This window comes from Pezoporus wallicus, unplaced genomic scaffold (genome assembly GCF_028554395.1).
Source record: "Pezoporus wallicus isolate ANWC-B61680 ecotype Strahan unplaced genomic scaffold, APGP_CSIRO_Pwel_v1 scaffold_7107, whole genome shotgun sequence".
In the NCBI taxonomy this organism is placed as follows: domain Eukaryota; kingdom Metazoa; phylum Chordata; class Aves; order Psittaciformes; family Psittacidae; genus Pezoporus; species Pezoporus wallicus.
In genome coordinates, this window is record NW_026642114.1 from 5975102 (window position 1) to 5994176 (window position 19075).

The 19075-nt window shown below is 46.3% G+C and overlaps 1 protein-coding gene across 2 annotated transcripts in view; it reads left to right on the forward strand.

The window, feature by feature from the left end:
* Nucleotides 1-227: 227 nt before the first annotated feature.
* P3H2 (prolyl 3-hydroxylase 2) overlaps nt 228-19075 on the forward strand; it is a 73148-nt gene continuing 54300 nt past the window's right edge. The window contains exon 1 of one of the 2 annotated variants that reach the window (XR_008974664.1): nt 228-834. Coding sequence is in view for 1 of the 2 variants with exons in the window: in XM_057427306.1 (XP_057283289.1) it covers nt 361-834 (474 nt within the window). In the remaining variant the exon portion in view is untranslated. The remainder of the gene's footprint in view (nt 835-19075) is intronic. The other variant, XM_057427306.1, reaches the window with a different exon arrangement.

The window sequence follows — 19075 nt, forward strand, 5'->3', positions numbered from 1 at the left end:
GAGGTGCCGGCAGCGCGGGAGGGCGGCACAGGGCCGGGCGTGCATGGAGCCGTGCCGCGGCCCCGCCACTTCATAGGCAGACCCTCACCGGAGTCCCGCGCTCGGTCCCCGGACCTCGCTGCACTGAGAACCGCTGCACGGCGCCCCGCTCCCACTGTGCGGACCCCCGGACATCTTCGCACCGTGATCCATTGTGCGGGGTCCAGCTCCCGTCGCACGGACCCCACAGCGGCGGACTCCACTGCACGGACCCCCGGCCTCTACTGCCACGCCCCCGGTTGCAGCCCGCCTTCGGACCCTACCGCACCAAGCTCCGCTACCCGGTGCCCGCACCCCTCGTTGTACCGGATCCCGCTCCCCATGGCACGGCCCGCCGGTGCGGCGGGCATGGCATCCGGGAGCCGGCCCTGGGGGGCCCTGCTGCTGCTGCTGCTGCCGGCGGCGTGCCGGGCCGGCGGCGGGTGCGCGGGGGAAGGCGGCCCGCTGGAGCCCTTCGACGCGCTGTACGCCACCGGCGTGGAGGCGTACTACGGCGGAGACTTCGCGGGCGCAGCGCGGTGCCTGGAGCGGGCTCTGCGCAGCCGGCGGGAGCTGCGGGACACGCGGTTGCGGTGCCGGCGGCTGTGCCGCGGGCAGGTGCGGTTGGCGGCGCCGGGACCCGGTGCCGGTGGAGACCTGCCCTTCTTCAGCTCGGTGCTGCGGCGTGCCGGCTGCGTGCGGCGCTGCGAGGAGCCGCGCCTGGGAGCCGCCTCCCGCCACCGCGCCCCCGACGAGGTGCGCGCCGACTTCCAGCGCAGGGTGCCCTACAGCTACCTGCAGCGCGCGTACATCCAGGTAGGCACCTCCCGGCCCCGCGGCAGGGCTGTCTCCCTCACCGTCCCTCCTGACCTCCTCCTCCCAGAAGTTACCCGCTCTTCCATCCCAGGTGTGGTGCTCCCCTTCCATCTCTCTCAAGCTGCCCAGCTCTGGTCCGCTCTTCCGTTCAGTGGTCATGGCCTGTTCCCAAAAGAGAGCATCCCAGATGACAACTCGGACACTGTGCTGCCATGGCTTACCTGTGCTTTTCATAATCATAGAATGGTTTGGGTTGGAAAGGATGTTAAAGCTTATCCAGTTCCAACCCCCTGCCATGGGCAGGAACGCATTCCACTAGACCAGGTTGCTCAAAGCCCCATTCAACCTGGCCTTGAGCACTGCCAGGGATGGGGCAGCCACAGCTTCTCTGGGCAACCTGTGCCAGTGTCTTACCACCCTGACAGTGAAGAATTTTCCTGGTTGTTTTTTTTTTTTGTTTTGGGGAGGGATGGTTTTGTTTGTCTTTTAGCATAACATAATATAATTTGGAAAATGATCTGCTCTCAGTTTTCTGAAGGCCTCCAGAAGTCCCACAGTAACATCCTGATGCCTTCTGCCAGGGGTTCCTTTTCAAATAAACTCAACTTATGCTCTGTTGCAGGAGCTGGGAGTGTGTGCGAAGCTGAGAGCTATAGAATCTCTGCTGCTGAGTTCTGGTGGTCCTTATCCTGTTGTGCAATATGAAATGATTTGCATAACACAGTATAATCAGTATTTAGCAGCCACTGACATCTTGAATTTCAACCTCTTATCCCAATCTTCCTTGTAGCTGTTACCTTCCCTGAGGAAAATGGTGTTATTCTTTCAACTTCCTTGCCAAAAAGAATTAACACCCTGCCCCCAAAAACAACAACAAAATTTACCCCAAACCAGGATAGTTAATGGTATTTTTCTTTTAGTTCAAGATTTGTGCTCTGTCAAGCCAGGTACCTGTAGTTAGACTTCCTGTTCATGACTAGTAAGGACAGCTACTGTGGGACTTCTACTTCATGCCAAGATGGGTTTTTAAAATCTTTCTGGAACATTTCCCTCTGGGCTTGTGCTGTATTTGAGCACATTCATAACCTTTTAGTTGTTATAGGCAGCTTAATAGGTGAAGAGCTGCACAGCAGAGCAAGGGGAGGGCGTTTCTGCTGAAATCCATTTGTAGTTGGAGAAGGAAGCATCTGCCCTAGGCACTGCCAGTGCCTGTGGTGCAGTGACTACACAACAACAGATCAAGGAGGCAAATCATCAGCTACTACATTTTAAAACCTTTTGGAAAATTGTAGTGATGTTGCTTTTTCCTGTAATTCCATTTTCTGCTGCTGCCTTAATGTCATTTTTACAAACCAGGGACTAGAGCTGTATTGGCTTGAACTCTGATGCCCATGTGCCGCATAATTCCTGAAAGAGCTCCTGGAGTGAAATGGGACTATAATTTAGCTCATGTATGATCCCAGTGAAGCTGGCGGAATTTTCCGGCTGTCCTTTCCCTGAAAGATGCTCTATGTAATGCCACATCTGCGTACACAGGTGTACCATCTGCGGGAAGTGACACGAAATGTGTCATGCTAAAAAATAAAGTGATTTCTTCTCCTGAATTTAAAGCCTTCCCTGAGTCACAAAGGTTTGCTTATGCCAAGATTGTTAAAAAAAAAAACCAACCCTTTAAATTATGGTATGGGTTTTTGTTTCCCATTTCAGTAAAATCAATATATAAAAATGCAGATGATTTTGGGGTATTGTCTGTTTTTCCATTTCTGCTTCTACTGGGTCTGAGGAGTTTATTTTCCTCACTTAAAAATGCCTTGTAAACTTATCAAAGCAACATGCTGAAAGCAGTCTTTTTTCTTATATGTGACTCATCTTAATTTGCTTTTTGCAACATCTGGGGATTTTATATTCCTTCTAACACTTTGATTTTGCTGCTCTGTGATGAAGTAGCGGATGTTCTTGCTCTCCGCATGGATGCGCGGGTTTTGGGCACTGTAGCCAAGGGAAGATACTCTTTGAGTAGACTGTTTATGGTTTTAATACCTTTTTCTTTAATTCTTTGTGATGCTTTTTGGGTTTTGTAAGCTGCACTTTGATTTGCTTTGTCCCACAGAGTAACCTGTTGTGGTTTGTCCACATCCTCTCCTTGCTGCTGCCTGTACACGAACTGTGTTCCCAGCATTGCTCTCTTGATCTGGCTCAACAAGTCTGTGCGTAGAAGAAAATGCCCCATGTCGGATTTGCCTGCACTTGTGCAAAACACAAGGTCTAATGTCTAGCAGTTACATACACTCAAATGTGAACCATTGTGCCAAGGCTGAATGCCAAAGCTTTGGCATGTTCCGCTAGGGCTGGGAGGCACTGGCATATGCAGCCTCCAGGGAGACCTTTGTCTGCAGCATCTGCTCTGTGCTTTGACAGAGAAGGGGAGCTGCAAAGCAGGGCTTGTGCGGAGCCCCCCTACCTTGCTGTGGGTGCATGGGCTGGCTGCATGGCTCCAGGGGTGGCTGTTTGACCCCCTGCCTACCTCACCCCCGTTTTGCTCCTTGAAACTAAAAAGGAAATGAGATGAGGTTTAACACCCTGCTGAGTATCCTGTCTGGATGCGTGAGGAGGCTGGGATGCTGCGCAGTTGTGCAAAGTGTCGGCAGGGCTGGACAGAGGGCAGGGTTTGGTGGCATTTGTGGTTTGAGAGAGGAGGAGCAGCCTGGAATGTGCTTCCCACCTCCCACTCACGCTGACCTCGTTCTTGTTTGTTTCTCAGGAGGAGAGAAACACATCCCTCCAGGAGGGAGTGACAGAACAAGGAGCAGATTAAAAAAATCGAAAGGTTTGGCTCTTGTGCAGTGCTTTGAAAGTTGGTGCTGAATATACATGAGCCAATCCTTGCAACACTCTGGTGGGATATGAAAAGCAAAGGCTTTTAGTCCTGCTGGATAGATGCACAGGCCAAATATTGGCCAGCACTGTGTGTGTCTCTGCTGCTTTTTAGGCAGCAGAGCCACGCCATGAGCCCTGGGAGCAGGCTGGGGTCTGCTGCTGCTGCTGGTCTCTCACTGCAGAGCAGGCACCAGCACAGTGTGACCCAGCTGTGGCAATATGAATTAGTCTCTGCAGTGAACTGGTGGAAAACTGGTGTTACAATAGGAGGTTTGGGACTTTCTTTGCTGTCTAGTGGACCATAGCAGCATCTGTGTTGCTCCTGCTTCTAAGCAGATGCTTGAAATACTCCTGCATGGAGCACAATGGGGCAGGGAGGTGATGATGTGAATAGGTGAAATACCAATGACATCCCTCTGTAAGAATATGTTCCATCAGCTCTTTAAAACCATGTCATCCTATCAGTTTCTTGAATCATTTCCTAATTTCTTTCTCTATATATTTCTTAAATAGAAACTGTGGTCTTATGAAGACCACCATTCTGTTTTAGAGGTGTGATCTGAGTGGTTTTAGTGACTCTATCATGATGTGAGGAAAGATTGTGGGGCACTGCAGGTCTGGGACAGCTTATAGATTTGGCTGGAGGTTTCTATGGACTTTGGGCCCTGGATCAGACCTCTGGGGTTAACTACAGGGACTAGACAAATTGTATTGAAAAAGCAGCCCAAGTCCAAATGTGTTTGCAAGTCTTTGCAGCTTCCACATATGTCCTGTAAGTAGGAAGACAACTCCTTTTCCTAGGATAGCTAATGTTTTCAGGCAATTCAGGAATGTATTTGGTACAGCTAGCTGAGGCAGTTAGAATGAGATGGATTTTGAGAAGATACGGAAACAGATAAGGTGATGAGAACATGTGATTTAACTCTTGTAGCGCATGTAGTGGGCTCTCCAGCCCCCAGAGAAAAGGTCCTTCAGTGAGTTTCTGATGTCATGTCCCATGGGCAGAAAGGCAGTTTGCCTTATGCTGATGGTTCTCTCCTGTGTGCTGCCTGGTTGGTTTTTGTGATTGAAGCACCCTCTAGGCTTGGCAGGTGGGTGTGGGGGGGATCTCTTTGCCCTCTAAATATTTTATTAATCATGCCTGCCTCACGTAAGTGCCTTAGTCATCTCCTTTCTGTTAAATACTGGCCTGCAGGCCATGATGTTTCAACCCCCCTTTTTTGAGGATTTTCTAGCTCTCAGAGAGTGTGGAGAAGAAGCAAATAATGTGTACCATGTTTGCTGGCTGCGAGCTGCTGACTCAGTAGCTGTGTTGGAGCTTGCTGTGGACAGTTTGCCACCAATCCCATTGACAGAGCATCACTTCCAGTCCCCATTTAGACTCCTGAAAGTCATTTGGTCCAAAAATAACAAGTAATCTGGAAAAGCTAATCATGGCATCAATTGCAAAACCAGGTCTTGCCTCTTTTGTACCCTATTAACCCTTGTCTCGAGGTTTTTCTCCCTAGTCTTATCTTGTTCCCAGCCACAGCATCCCCAGCCTGTTTGGTGAGTTGATTGTTATAGCCCATTTTCACTTTCTCTCTACATTGGTGCACTGTTATTGACCACTTGTTCCCATTTTGTAGATGCTGACTTGCAATGGTCTCATTTTCCCACTTGCCTGTGTGTCCCATTGCACACTGGTGAAGCATAGCAGGAATTGTACGTATGTGGTCTGTAACCACCAACTTTGGATCTGGATGAGGAAAAGTATTTTAGTCTATTCTTGGGTTAAAACAATAAATAAAACAAGTCTCCAGCACGTAAGGTATTGCTCCTCTCAGTAATGTTAGATTGTAGGTGGACCAAAAGGCTTATTCTGTTGTTGTCTTAAGTTCTCCCTTGCAGTGTCAGAGGTGTGCTTCAGTTCTGTTATCATCATGATTTCATGTACTGAAAGCATAAAACAAAAATGTTTAGGATTTTTGTGTTGTAGGAAAGACCGTTGATTTGTCCTTTAAATAAATGAAAAATAATCTTTTGCTGGTCACACAAACTTTATGCAAGCAGCTTAATCTTTCTAGGGGTCTTGTTTGGGCAAGACTTTGACTTTTTAGTGTTGTCTTCTCTGCTGGGTCTTCCACACTGGAGCTGATGGGGCAGTGATGGAGGCACTGCTGGGAGCATGTCCTTGGGTTGCGCTGTGCTGTCCTGCCCACACAGGGCACCAAGATTTCTGAAATGCAACACAGACACAATACTGCCTTGATAAGAGTCTATAGGAGGAAAATAAATAGGTAAGTTAAAAAAATAAAATAAAAAAAGCAATGTGGGAACCCAAACCTCATAAACTTTTGTGATGCAGATTATCACCCTACTCCAGTTCTGCCTTTGAAAACTCCCTGTTTATGAGAATCCAAGCTCAAGGGAGGACACTTGTGTGTGTAAAACCTCTAACTACTCCAGGCTGATCGTTCTGTCTTTTGCCAGGTCGCATAAGCACGGAAGCACATCGTTCTGTGCTTGTGTGAGCCTTACCACCAGCCGCGCTTGGGTGTCTGTCTGTGAGTGCTTGTAGCAAGCCCCGGGATGACAGTTAAGACATCTCCTTCTGAATTCTTTCCACCTTCAGTAACTACTCACTGCTGCCCATCTCTGTGCTGTTGCACTGGCCAGAGTCTTTTGTCTCCTTGACAGACATCTGAATGTGTCCCTAGACACCTAGGGGTCATGGAGTAATTTTGAATTCTCAGCAATGTAGTTGCTCTGGGAATTTGGTTTGTTTCACTGATATTTTCCATGAATATTTCGTTCTGTTTTTCTTCTGCATGGGTTTAAGCAGATAACAGGATGTCCTGGGGTGAGATACAGCCTTTGAGGGGAAGGTGGTGATTTCACTTACAGTGTTTCATGGGTAGTAAAATGAGAATAAAGTGTGAAATCCCACTACTTAAGAGTCTTTGTGGGAGCAGCCTACTGAGGCTATTTCTTGCCACAGCCACCAGCTGTCCTGAGGTCTGCCTGCTCAGCTGGTCTTGCTTTTGTCGGATTTATATGACACATCCCAGATAAAGACCTGTAGTAGAACCATCAGATAATGATTATTAATTAGGTTATTACTATTAATGGTGTTTGTTTATCTTTAATCTTGAGAATTGGTATTGCTCAGATAGATAGATCCCGGAACTAAGATCTTGGAATGTCTCTTTATTTAGATTTTCTGAGAGAGCATTCCTAGTCCTCACCAGAGGGTAAATGTTAGTGCTCAGGAAGTTAAAATCATGTAGACAAAAATAAACTCAGTTTATGGGATGGAAAACTCTGAGTCTTGATGGTTGGGTCTGGAACACTGACCCAACTGTCTCTGCCCCTGTTCTTGCTGCCCACTTCAATGAGATGTTTCAGAAATGTTTAATTTTGGGTTAAAAGTATTATCAGAGTGGAAAAGAGGTAACCCACTGGTTCAATATTGACAGTAGCAAACGTGGACTAGGCACACATTTTTGTCCTGAACGTGAGCTGGCATTTGAAACCAAGAGTTACAGTGGACATTTGCTGTCTTCATAAGAGATGTGGTTTTGACTTTTTGACCTTGACTTACACCTTACTCTAGATGGTTGTAGTGACTTCTGGTGTGTGGGTATTCTTCTTTTTAATTTGATTTTAATTTTTATTTTTGTATGTTTGTTTTTTTTTTTTGTTTTTGTTTTTTAATAGAGAAAATCCACAAACAAAACTATGGTGTCTGCAGATTTCTACATCATTTCAATTGATAGTAAATTAGCACAGCTGTGCTCAGCAGCACTGCAGATCAGGACACAAATGGCACTAACTGGTCTTAGACTCACTAAGCTCATTTCATACAGGCTAGGAATCAGAATTTGATGTCCATGACTACATTTTTTGTCTTGCCAAGTTCCTCTTTCTCACCTCATAGCTATGCGATCATGCCAGGGCTCCAAAATGTACTCATGGCAAGTCACAGCCTGCAAAGTTTCTCACTCTTTTAGAGAATGAAAGGTAAGCCTGGATTCCTCCTTATTTCTTGGCAATCCCTGGTGCCATGCCTTGCATGATGGTGAAGACAGTGGCGTGACTCACATGGTTGCACTGGGTGTTTCGAGGTCTTGATCTAAAGGCATCCCAGCTACTGAGCTAGGTTAACATCCCACCTTGAACAAAACTGGCCATCAGTAGTGCAGGAGAGACCATTTGCTTTGGAGAACAGATTCCTGATTATGTGCTGTAACCCAGCAACCTGCTCTTTCCCTGTTCTTTTATCTCCTTTGTTTCCTGTCGTTTTTTTGCACCTTGCTCTTCACTTGTCTCACACTGGCTTCCTCCACTGGCTGCTCCTTGGCAGAGCCTTGCAGCTGAACTGCCCTGTCTGTGTGCTGCGTTGCACTGGGATTTGTTAAATGGCTTTTTGCACTGCCTGTTCAATTTCATCCATACATCCTAGTGAGCTCTGCTCTGGCAACTGCTGAGTCCTTTTGTTGTCCTTGGCTACAGTGATAACTAATGGCAGTTGGTAATAAACTGCATGTGAATGAGCAGTTCAATTTAGCTCTGCTAAACAAACTAATGGCCAGTACTCACTAGCTGTGCCTGAGATTTCAACAAGAATTATTCCCATTTCCTTGTAGAACTGGCGATTTCATCATGGATGGCATGGGCAGTAATGAGAAACCATCCTGTCAGTAATTGAGCTGTTTGCTGCCAACCTCCTGAGCCTTGCAGGAACCTTCCTAGCAGGGCTTGAGGCTGTGCTTGACATCTGGAGCAAGGGAATCAAGGGTTATTTATCTTAGTATTTTCCTTCTGAGGGGGTATGTATTAGTCATTGTGATTGGGTTTGTTCCCGAGGAGTAGGGACCCCTGTACTCTGCACATGGCGTATTTCCATGTGTGTAGTCTGGACCGAGGCCAAGCTGAGTTTGGATAAATCAGTGTGAACCCAGAGTGACCCAGCTGGGGGCCATGGATTTTCTTATCCTTTACACTGGGGAAACTGAGCTCAGGATTTGGCCTATGCTTTTTAACAGTAACTGATGGCAGGAAGAAGGGTGCGAAGTTCCCTGGATGCTTTTGTTTCCAGCCAATGTATTGGCAATAAGGTATTGACATTTTTAGTTCTTGGCTGTGATCTGGTGGTGACTAACAGAGGCAGGGGGTCTGCCTGTGGGTGGGTTCAGGCAGCAAAGAGCTGTTCCCTGTCACCCTGTACCTCCCAACCAGTCCTTCTTTCCATGACAACTGGTCAGTTAAACAGACCCTCCAGAGCTGACATCAAGGGTCAGGGATTTGGTCACCAAATAATTACAGCAACAAAAATAGCATCCCCTCCCACCCCTTCCTTCCCACATACTCCTGCTGAATCCTGGCTTATAAATGTCTTTTTTTTTTCTCCATTCTTGGATGCGAAACCAAGCCCACATGTATTAGCTGGAACGTATGGCAGAGTTTGGCTGCATCCCATCAGTCGTGAAGGCCAAATACTCGCCTGTAGCTTCTTATTCACTCAAAAAAAAGGAGGGAGAAAAACCACGTTCTTTCAGGATTGGATGAAAGGCTGAGTCTGTGCTGAAATAGGGTGTGGGACAGCATGCTGACCACGCTGTTGTGCTGAGGAACATGTTCCCTCGCAGCACAGAGGTGACAGGCTGGCCATGGACAAGTGGGCTGATGGCAGCTGCCACCTCCATCTCCTCCCTGCCCTGATACTGATTCTCAGATCAGGTAGAATTTGCAGATGGGCTGCTTGGGAAAATGTCATTGGCACCAGGGGTACAGGGCAGCCAGGAGGTTTTAAATATGGAATAGCCACGAGCAGGAGAAATTTCTGTCTCTGTAGCACTAAAGGTTTTATTAAGTTTTGGGGGAACATCTGGGAGGTGGCAGAGAACCCTGGCAGGAGAAGAAAATGAAATGATGTTGTCAGAAATGAACTCCGCACCACTAAAATGTACCTATGTCCCAAGAGTTTTACACTAAAGCACTAACAGCAGGTTTGTGAATGGTTTCCCTGAACGTGCCGAATTACAGTGGCTCCTATGGAAGATGCATTCATTGCTTGAAAACTGAGATTTACGTCCAAAGCCAGACTCATGTTTGTGCCTTAAAAAAATCTATAGCAAGCTGTGCCCTTGGGTTATGGACTTATAATTTGGTAGCAGATCAGAAGCACGTTTTGGGGGTGGTGGTGGTGGCTCCCAGAATTAGCACATGGTGCTCTCTGCTGTCACTGGGTTTGTTCAGGGCAATATCTCTGTGTGCGGTTGTCTCCAGCCACATGCATGTCTGAGCTGTCTGCAGTATTGTATGGATTCCACGCAGTACGGGTGTGTAGGGGTTGGACATGACACGACCATCAAGAGTAGCTGTGGCTGCAGTAAATGGCAATTGAAGCTAACGTGGCTGCTTGCTGACCTGCATGATATTGGTGGGTTTCTGCCCTAGCAGAGCCAAACCTTTGCTTGCTGCCTTGCCAAGTGACATCACTCCTTCCTTTGCATGGAGACCCTTTAGCAGGTTCTCTGCACCTCTTCAGTGCAAAGCTTCCTTGGGTCTTGCACATACTCTTCTCCCTCCCAGCACACATGGATTTTGCAGTGGAATGGAAACAAAACAGAAGAAATCCCCTAAAAATCACAAAATGGCTGTTAAGGCACCAGCATGTTGCTTTTCACCCTGTTTTTTCCAAGCCTGCTGCAGTGATGGCCTTGATCTTTCATGTGGCTAAAGAAAGATGAGCCTGAGACTATGCTATGTCCTGTCAAGGTCAGAGGCAGGAGCACTTGAATCTGGAAAGCCTTCTGCCTGCGATGAGTGCAGAGCCTTCTGCAAAACAAAAGGTGGGCAAATCCTGTGTGAGGGTATTGCAGGTAGGGCACTGCCTGAACCCACAGATCTTTGAGGATGGGGCTAGACTCCTGAGGGTGTGATGGGGAGATATGCCGAGGTTCATAGCCCAGGGCTGTGGGTGCAACTTCTTTTGAAGATGGAGCCAGCCGTATTCCTTCCCAGAAAAGATCAGTGTGGTACAGAGAGAAAGAACTTGGAAAATATCCTTCAAAATATTTGCTGAAGGTGTTGCTGTGACTAAAGCAAAGTCTGTTGGTTCCCTTGCTTAGAAAGCTCTGTTTTAAAAGAGGTTTTTGCCAAGGTACTGCCTGTTCTAAGGCTTATATATATATATTCTGGGGCATCTGTCCTGAGTTACTCTGTCTCTTTGGAAGCAGATGAGAAACTGCAGTTTCATTGAAATAGTCTGAAAGGAAGAGCATTGACTTGTGGTATGTTGCACTGCGCTGCTGCTGGAAAACACTTCTCCATCCAGGTTTGCCAGCCTCATCCAAAGGATCTGTAATTGAGTAAAATATTTGAGTGATGGGGAGGAAAATGCATTGTGCCTTATTCCAACTTTTCTTACTTACAGAATTGTGTAATAAGTGGATTTTTTTTTCTTTTTTTTTTCCTATGTACTGGTATTCCTGAGGTGCTTCACTGAACAAAAGATTTTGCTCTTGAGAGTCTTTCTAGGGATAATCTTGGAGATATGTAGGTAGGTGATAAGGGTTTGCCCTTTTTTAAGGACTGTTAAACCTCATTCTATTGTAAGGAAGCTAGAATTAGTTAGACCCCATTATTTTGAGAGAGTTCACCTCACCCGTGTCCCGTTCAGATGTGTTGCAAAGCATCCTACCTGCCATGCTGGTGTTTGTGTCACAGGGGCTGAGAGCAGACAAGAGTTGTCTGACATGTGGGCCGCAGTGGTCGGGGTGGGGAGTGTTTGCAGGTTGTGAAGAGTTGTGAGATGCACTGATCTCTGGATGTGGGTGAGGGAAGATGGGCCTCCTGTCACTTTTGGGAAAGGCTTTTATTGCTTGGTGGTGTTCCTTGATCCTGCTGATCATTCTTGCTGAGAGCAGGAGGTTAGGGCAAGGTTTGCTGCAGCCTGAGTGAGTGGTGCATCCTGTGCTGTGAATTACTGTGGTGCAGAGAGATCACACTGTGCATAAGCATTTGAGGGTGTTGAAGTGACTGCAAATCCCTGTTGTGGGCTGCTGGAGAAGCCGATCTACAGCCTTGCAGGACTTCTCCAGCACTTCCATTCCTGGGGGAGGCAGAAGGTACCCTTTTCACACAGCTGCATGCAGCCGTGAAGCTGATTGACATGATGCAGAGAGTATTATGCCCCACCTGGGTTGTCTGCGAATGGGCTCAGCTGGGGGATAAGTGGACCAAAATGCTGCCCCCAGCACCAGCTTTGCTGGTGTCTGTGCAAACTGTGGTGCCTAACAGCCAGCACAGCCTCCTCAAACAGACAGCGTGGCACAAGTTGAATTGCTCTTGCGTTTGGTCACTTCTTTTCCTTTTGCTTTAAATACTAACATCATTTGGCAGCTTGTAGTTCCCTTCATCCCTTGGTTGACAGTATTACTCTGTTTCCTTGCATTCTGGTGTCCAGATGCTGCTAGCTCTGCTGCTTCTCTGGAGTTGGTGCTCTGGGGTCAACCACAGACTTGCTGGCTGTGACTGCCCATTTGGATTTGTCTCTTCCTCCCAGCCAGATACCTTGGCTCACTGTTATTGCTGCTAATAAAACTTGATTTCAGACTGGATCCTTTTATAAGGCAGGCAAATCAAATAAAACAGCAGTGCACCGCTTTAGGAAGCAGTCAGCTTTAGGAAGCTGTCAGCTGTGTGTCCCTTCTGTACAGCCCAGGCTGTGCTGCAAGCTGCTGGTAGCTACCTGTGAGCATGTCCTGTGTGTTGAAAGGATGCAAAGGACTTCATGAAGTTCCAACCCCCTTTACATCAGGCAGTCATCTCCAGCACTGTCCATAAATCTTTGCCTCTCTGATTTGCCTGATTCTGAGCTGTATGAGCATCCTGCAGTCCTCTCTGCTTGGCTGCAGTGGCAGACAGCAGTGCCCTGTTTTATCTATGTGCATCCACTTGGCAGTTACTCAGCTCTAGGCAGCTAACTCTGTTTGCCACAGAGCTCCCCTCCCTCCCCAGGTAATGTCCATGTCTGGCCTGTAGCCTGCATCTGGTTTATTGCTGAAGCCTGGCTTGGGCAGGCTTCATGCAGCACATTTACCTGCATGGGGGAGTTGAAGGTGTTGCACCCTTAGCTCCCACTGGCTCTGGATTTACATCAGTTCTAATGGCTCAGGCTGATGCTAGGTGACTTACTAAAGCACAACTGCACTGTGTGTTGAACCACATATTTTGAATCCAGAGTGTTTTCATTCTGTACAGCACTTAGGTGCGATCTGTCAGACCTCCTGCTTATATGTAGCAACCGCCTGATGGTCCCAACTGTGCTTTATCTGGGCCTGGCACCCGACAAGTGCTGCTGTGGCTACCAGCAACAGTTCCCGAGGCAGGACACAAATGGTTGGCTTTGGTCCAGTCTGGCACTCCATGCCCTCATTTGCCCATCAGTGGAATGAGTTTGATGTGCAGTAATTATACACCAGGCACTCGGCATTGTAAGACATAACCGACATCACACGTTTGGAGAATGTCAGATGCGCTGCATGATGTCTATGCACTGTGAGTGAGCTCTGACTGGCATAGCGTGCATAAACAGTGGCAAATTAATTAAAGATGTCCTGTACTGCAAGAGAAAAGCCCAATTATGGCAGTGGTTTGCTCGGAGTCAATAGTGCTGCCTGGCTTACTAGCAGAGCGTAAGCTAACTGTACTCTCAGCAGAAACCAGTCATACAGTGGTATAAACAGTCACAGGTGTCCTACATATGTAAGAGGAGACATACATGACAGCCATGCAGATCCAGAACAGGTCAGCTTCAGACATGAACCTTGGTTAGAGCTCCTTCACATGGAGCTGTGTGCAGCAGCACAGGACTCCATGCAGCAAACATTTGTGGTTAGGTATTATTACCTTTGCAGAGATCTTTCTGACTTCGGGACCTTCAGTATATTTTATTCCAGATGTTTTTTCCCTGAGTTGCTACTGCTGCTGTTTAAAGGGCCCTCAAAACCTGATGGCATCTGCGGGATCTGTGGGAAATGGAGCACCTCAGATGAGTGAGAGCCCTAAATTATTACCAAGATGAAGAATAATGGTTCTCCTTGTTTTGGCCTTCAAAGCCTGATAGGATCACTGCAGAAAATGTGACCCAAGGGGGTTTTTTTTTGAGTGGTTCCCGAGTTACATACGCTTTCTGGCTGGGACCTGGGCTGAATCTGGAAACCCAGCTGCCTTGTCCAGGGGCAAGAGATTTCATTTCACAGAGAAGGACTCATCTGGCTGAAGATGGAAGGTGAAGTGGGAGTCCTCAGTGTCTTGAACCCAATCCTATCCCTCTGTCACATCACCACACCGTGTCATAAATCCTGTCCCATCATCACACCACAAATTCTCCTGAGAATCTGCTCTGAACACCTCTGTATTTCTTCCTGTTGAACCTCATCAGTAAAACCCTTAAAATCAGCACAAGCTATTGCAAGGAGTGTCAAACCCATCTTCATAGTCCAACCAGCCATGGGGCTAAGCAGGAGTGACAGCTCATCCTGCCTGCAGCTGTGCTGCTTGAGGAGAGCTGCTGAGAGTGACTCTCCATTTGCAGCAAGACTTTATCTAGTTTTCAGATTGCTCTGATTTAAAAGAAAAATGAAATCACTGCTGGAAAAATAGTTATTTCAACATCCATGTGAAGGCTTTCGGAAAGTCGATATTATTCTTAATTTCAAATCCATGGAGTGAACTATAGTTTCAGCTGTGCAGCATGTTTCAGTTTGTCTTCCTCCCATGGGAGAGTTGAAAGAGAAACATAAGTGAGAAAACTGGTGCAGGGAACAGAAACGACAGAGGAATTGAGGGAAACAAGTGACAGTATCAAATGTGCTTGTGTGACAAACCAGAGGAGGAGGTCATGTGGATGCTGTCCTGTTGTGGGACACTCACCTGTAGAAGTTTTGAGGAGAATGAGTAGTGATGGGTTCAGTTTGTTTTGAAAGGAGGAGCTTGAAAAGAAGTTGTATTTGAACATCTTTGTGCAGAAAACTGGAGCAAGAATTTGTGTGGAAAGAGGGAGCTGATGGTAGTATCTCACAGGGTCTCGACGCTGCATAAAGCAAAGAGCTGTCTTTAACTTGTCAACTATCTTGTTTGCATCCTGGTTTTGAAGCCTGTGTAACTTCATTTCTACTCTGGCGCACTGTAAAGCCTGTCTACCAGCTGTTTGGCGGTCAGTGCTGTGACACGGGGGATTTGGTCCTCCCTCAGGACGAATGGGTCTTCCAGGCCAGGTAGCTGGAGATGTTTAACTAGGGCTGCTCTCAGGTAGTGTGCATCAGGTTTTCCCATCAATGAAGCATGTCCAAAATTATTATTATTTTTTTTTTTCCAGCTAGATCCTACGAGAAGGTTTCATATTCATAATATAAACTTTCTTTTGTAGGGCATTGGTCTTCAAGCACATACACATTTCTTTTCTGAAGTACAGCTACGTGTGTTGTTGCAGAAGAAAATTCACAATGGAGTTGATTGTTCTTTTGATGTCTCCCAGGTTAGCAGTTGGGAGCATCTTTGTTTGTAAATACCTTTTCTACTACAAAGTGAGGATTTCTGGGAGCTTTTAGCCTTTGTTTTAGCAAAAGGGATATGCTTACCTGGCATGTGGTGCAGTACCCCAAATCTGCTTTGAGATTGGAAATTGTAAGCAATTATACAAGAGTTAGTAAATTAAACTGCTCTGTAATGTCTTCTGCAGAGATGTGCAGGGCATCTTGTGGATTTGGGAGAGCTCAGAGCTTGCTTGTGCACATGCACGTGTGTGCACTCATAGATGCAGAGCTTTAAGATAGTAGCTGTATTCCTTGAATTCATCAGAGATCCCCACTGGAAAAAAACCTGGCAAAAATATGGCACCCTGAATTTGTAAATGTTTGCTTCTTTGTTCACATTTGCTCATACCCCTGGAGGAATGAAGTCATTTATTTTATTTGCCCTGCTGCTTCACACTCCTACATATGAATGGTAGAGAACAAGACTGGGAGTATGAATAGCTGGCCGCATGTGGTTTTGAAAGACGTGTTTGCTTGCACGTTAGTGTCTGAATAGAGTAACTGGCTCTGAAATCCTATCAGTAAGGCTTTTGAGTAACTTAAAACCTTTCTAGTAGATGCTTAGAATTTCTTCCACTCTGACATTGTGTGAGCCCCTGTTGAAGTTTCATTACCTCAGTAACCACAGAAAAGCAGCCAGCCTTTTCACTGAAACCTTCTCCACAAAGGTCTGGATTTATTTCTATTTTTTTTTTTTCCTTGAATGCAGAGCAGAGTTTATTGTAGTTTAAATACAGGGTAGAAGGCCAAAATCACATGTTGATCTGGGTGGCACTTGTGCTAAAGATGGAGTATGAATGCGTCCGGTCCTCCAGCTACATCTGTGCAACTCTGCACTAAATATGGAAATGAACTGTGTAATTTTCAACATAAGTAAGATATTCAGTGCTTTCTTTAGAGTAGCTTATAAAAGGCTGGTCCCAAACAGCTGCTGTTTCATGGGCAATTCTTGGTATTTTCCATACTTTAAATAACTTCAGAGCTTTGTGTCATGCTCTGGTGGGAGCGTTCCCTGCTTTCTCTCTAGAATTTGTTCCAGAGGCTCATGTGTTGCTTCAGTGATTCATCACTGGGTTAGGAAGGCACTGTGGCACGGGCAGTCATAAGATTTCTCTATTGCTCCTTCTCCTGAATGCAGGTTTCCTGGCAAGGGGATTTCAGTCCTCCCCAGAATGGCACATACCTTCTTTGGCACAAGAGTCCTCTTCCCGCATTCACCACTGCGCGCTATCAAGGTTGCTTCCAACCTGACTCCTCCTGCTACTGGTAACGTAGACCAGAAGAATTACCCAGGAGCAGAGATGTATTTTTTTCCCAGCTTATTGTCCCATCTGATTTCACGTCAGAAAGCACTGATAGTGTATGCCACTGCTATGTAGAGAGCCTAAAATCTCATCTTTAAAGCTCTTTTTTGAGTGGACTAACCCCAAAAAACTGAACATCAAGGGTGAAGGTTTTTTGTTTGAACTCCTTGAACTCACAATTTACATTCAGTGAAGTTTTACTTGCCAACACTTGAAGAGAGGAAAAGGAAACCACCTTTTTAGACACTAGGCGATGCATAAAATGTGTCTCCTCAGACACTCTCATTTTCATTTTTATTTCTATTTTTTATTCAGACACGTATAAAATTAAGGGATTATTTTCTTTGGCACAAGATCATGACTATTTTCAGAAGCATCAAGAGCTGCTCCAAGTGCTGAAGTTAGTGCTGCTTGGGGAGATTGGTGCCAGGCAGCTGCTCTTCATTTTTAGGGGATTTTAAGAAAGTTCACAGTGCTTAGCTGGTGTTTTAAGTTTAGTAGAGCCTCTGTTTTCTACCCTAGAGGTTCATTAATCATATTATTTGTAGCGTAAGCAGCAAGGTAGCAATCAGACAGGAATGATTGATGTTATTTGCTCACATCCTATACAAAGTTGTTGGAGTATGAATAAAAGATGAGACGACTTCTCAGTCTGGAGAAAGAAAAACTTTCTTCTGTCTGTGCTGTGGGGGGTCCAAGACAAGAAGCTTACCTTAGCTAAATAAGCATACAAACCTCATCTAATGGCTTTCCTCTTCATACTGGTAATGGCTCTTTTTTTTCCGCTCCAGCTTCTGATTTTTTCATGTGTAATCTGCACAGAGTCAATGGTTCTGCTCTGTGCAAGCAGATGGGATGCTCAGAGCTAGTAACAGGTATACAGCCTTCTGGAGTTGATGAACTTTCATCTCAAAGAGCCTGCAGTGCTTGCACTGATGTAGTAGATAAATTACCAAGAATGCACAAGTTCAGCAAGATTAAAGGAGGAATGAGAGTTTGCTGCTCTCAGTTTGTGACTGTGGGCAGAATCTTCCAGGCATCAGACACCCAACCACTCCAATAAAATGGCAGGGGGTTGGAACTAGGTGATCTTAAGATCCTTTCCAACCCTATTCTATGATTCTGTGATTCTAAGAGGCTAGGAGTCTGATCATGTGCTTTGCCACTGATCACACCATGACTTGTTAGAATTATTCAGCTGCGAAGACTGAAAGGCCCCAGTAAATTGCCTTCCATAGAAAATGTAAAAAAAAAACCCAGCCGAAAAGCAGCGTATGACAGAAGGGTAGCAATGGCAAGTGGGCCAGCAAGGCTGCTCTGTGCCCTGCTCCGAACAGCCTGGGTGTCTGATGACCTGAAGTCCATCCCTCATTCTCCATTTTAAAATTCATTTCAGTCATGTATGTATAGCTGTTCAAACTCATGTTCAGGTAGGAGGTTTGCTCTACACATTTTCACTGCAGATAACTGCAGAAGGAAGAAGGCTACACTGCGGTTTTGGGCTGAGTCGTATGTGTTGGCAGGCAGACAAGAGTGATGTCTCCATTAGCAAGCTGTGAATGTTTGATCTAAACTTGTTGTGAGGCAGAAGGTGCGAATTGCTGCCTGTAATTCATGTTGCATTTCTTCTGGATCTCCTTCCCATGCCAGATGCTATCTGGTTCACCAGCATGGACGCTTTCTTCCACCCTGGGCTTCTGGACCTAACCAAATCCACATGTGAGGTGTAAGGGGGGGAAATACTCTTGGTCTTACTTTAATATTCCAAGGCAGAGGTTTGCCATGTCTTTCAGTGGATGCAGATGTACCATCGGGTACACTCTCTGGCTGTTTCAAGCATGATATGAAGTAGACAGAGCAGTGAAATCATTTTACTATAAAAGCTGTGATGCTAGGGCTGCTTCCCCAAGACAGCTGACGTTTCACACTCCCCACTGAGAAAGTCTTGCTGTAATCTGCTAGGTAAGGAAAGTATTTTTATTTCACCTCACTTTGAGCTCTGAATACACTGCTTGCTAAGAATCTGGCAGCGCAACAACTGCACTTTTTTGCAAAGAGGGGAGGAGGCTTTCAGTTACCACAGATGCCAATCTTACTCCCTCACAGCTTGCTGAGTCAAGTAGTTGCAGCCTAGAGATGATGTAGGCTGCATCTCAGACTTCCCAGGTTTTTCCACCCTTGCAGACCTCCCAGTTGCTCATTGTGGTTTCAGCTAAAAATAGAATGAAGGGACTTGATTCATCCTTCATGTCTTTTCCATGCAGGAAACATGGTTGATCCTACGGCTCCAGAAGCTCACCACCTGAAGACTTGAGAAGTATGGATTCTGGGAATTGCTCCCAATTCTTAGCCTCTTACTGGGATACGGGGATTGCTGTACTTGCACTGTGTCAACAGAAGCAACACAGAAATGCCAACATGGCTTTATTTGGAAAGTCACAGAATGGACCGCTGGCTCTCACTAAGAGCCATTTG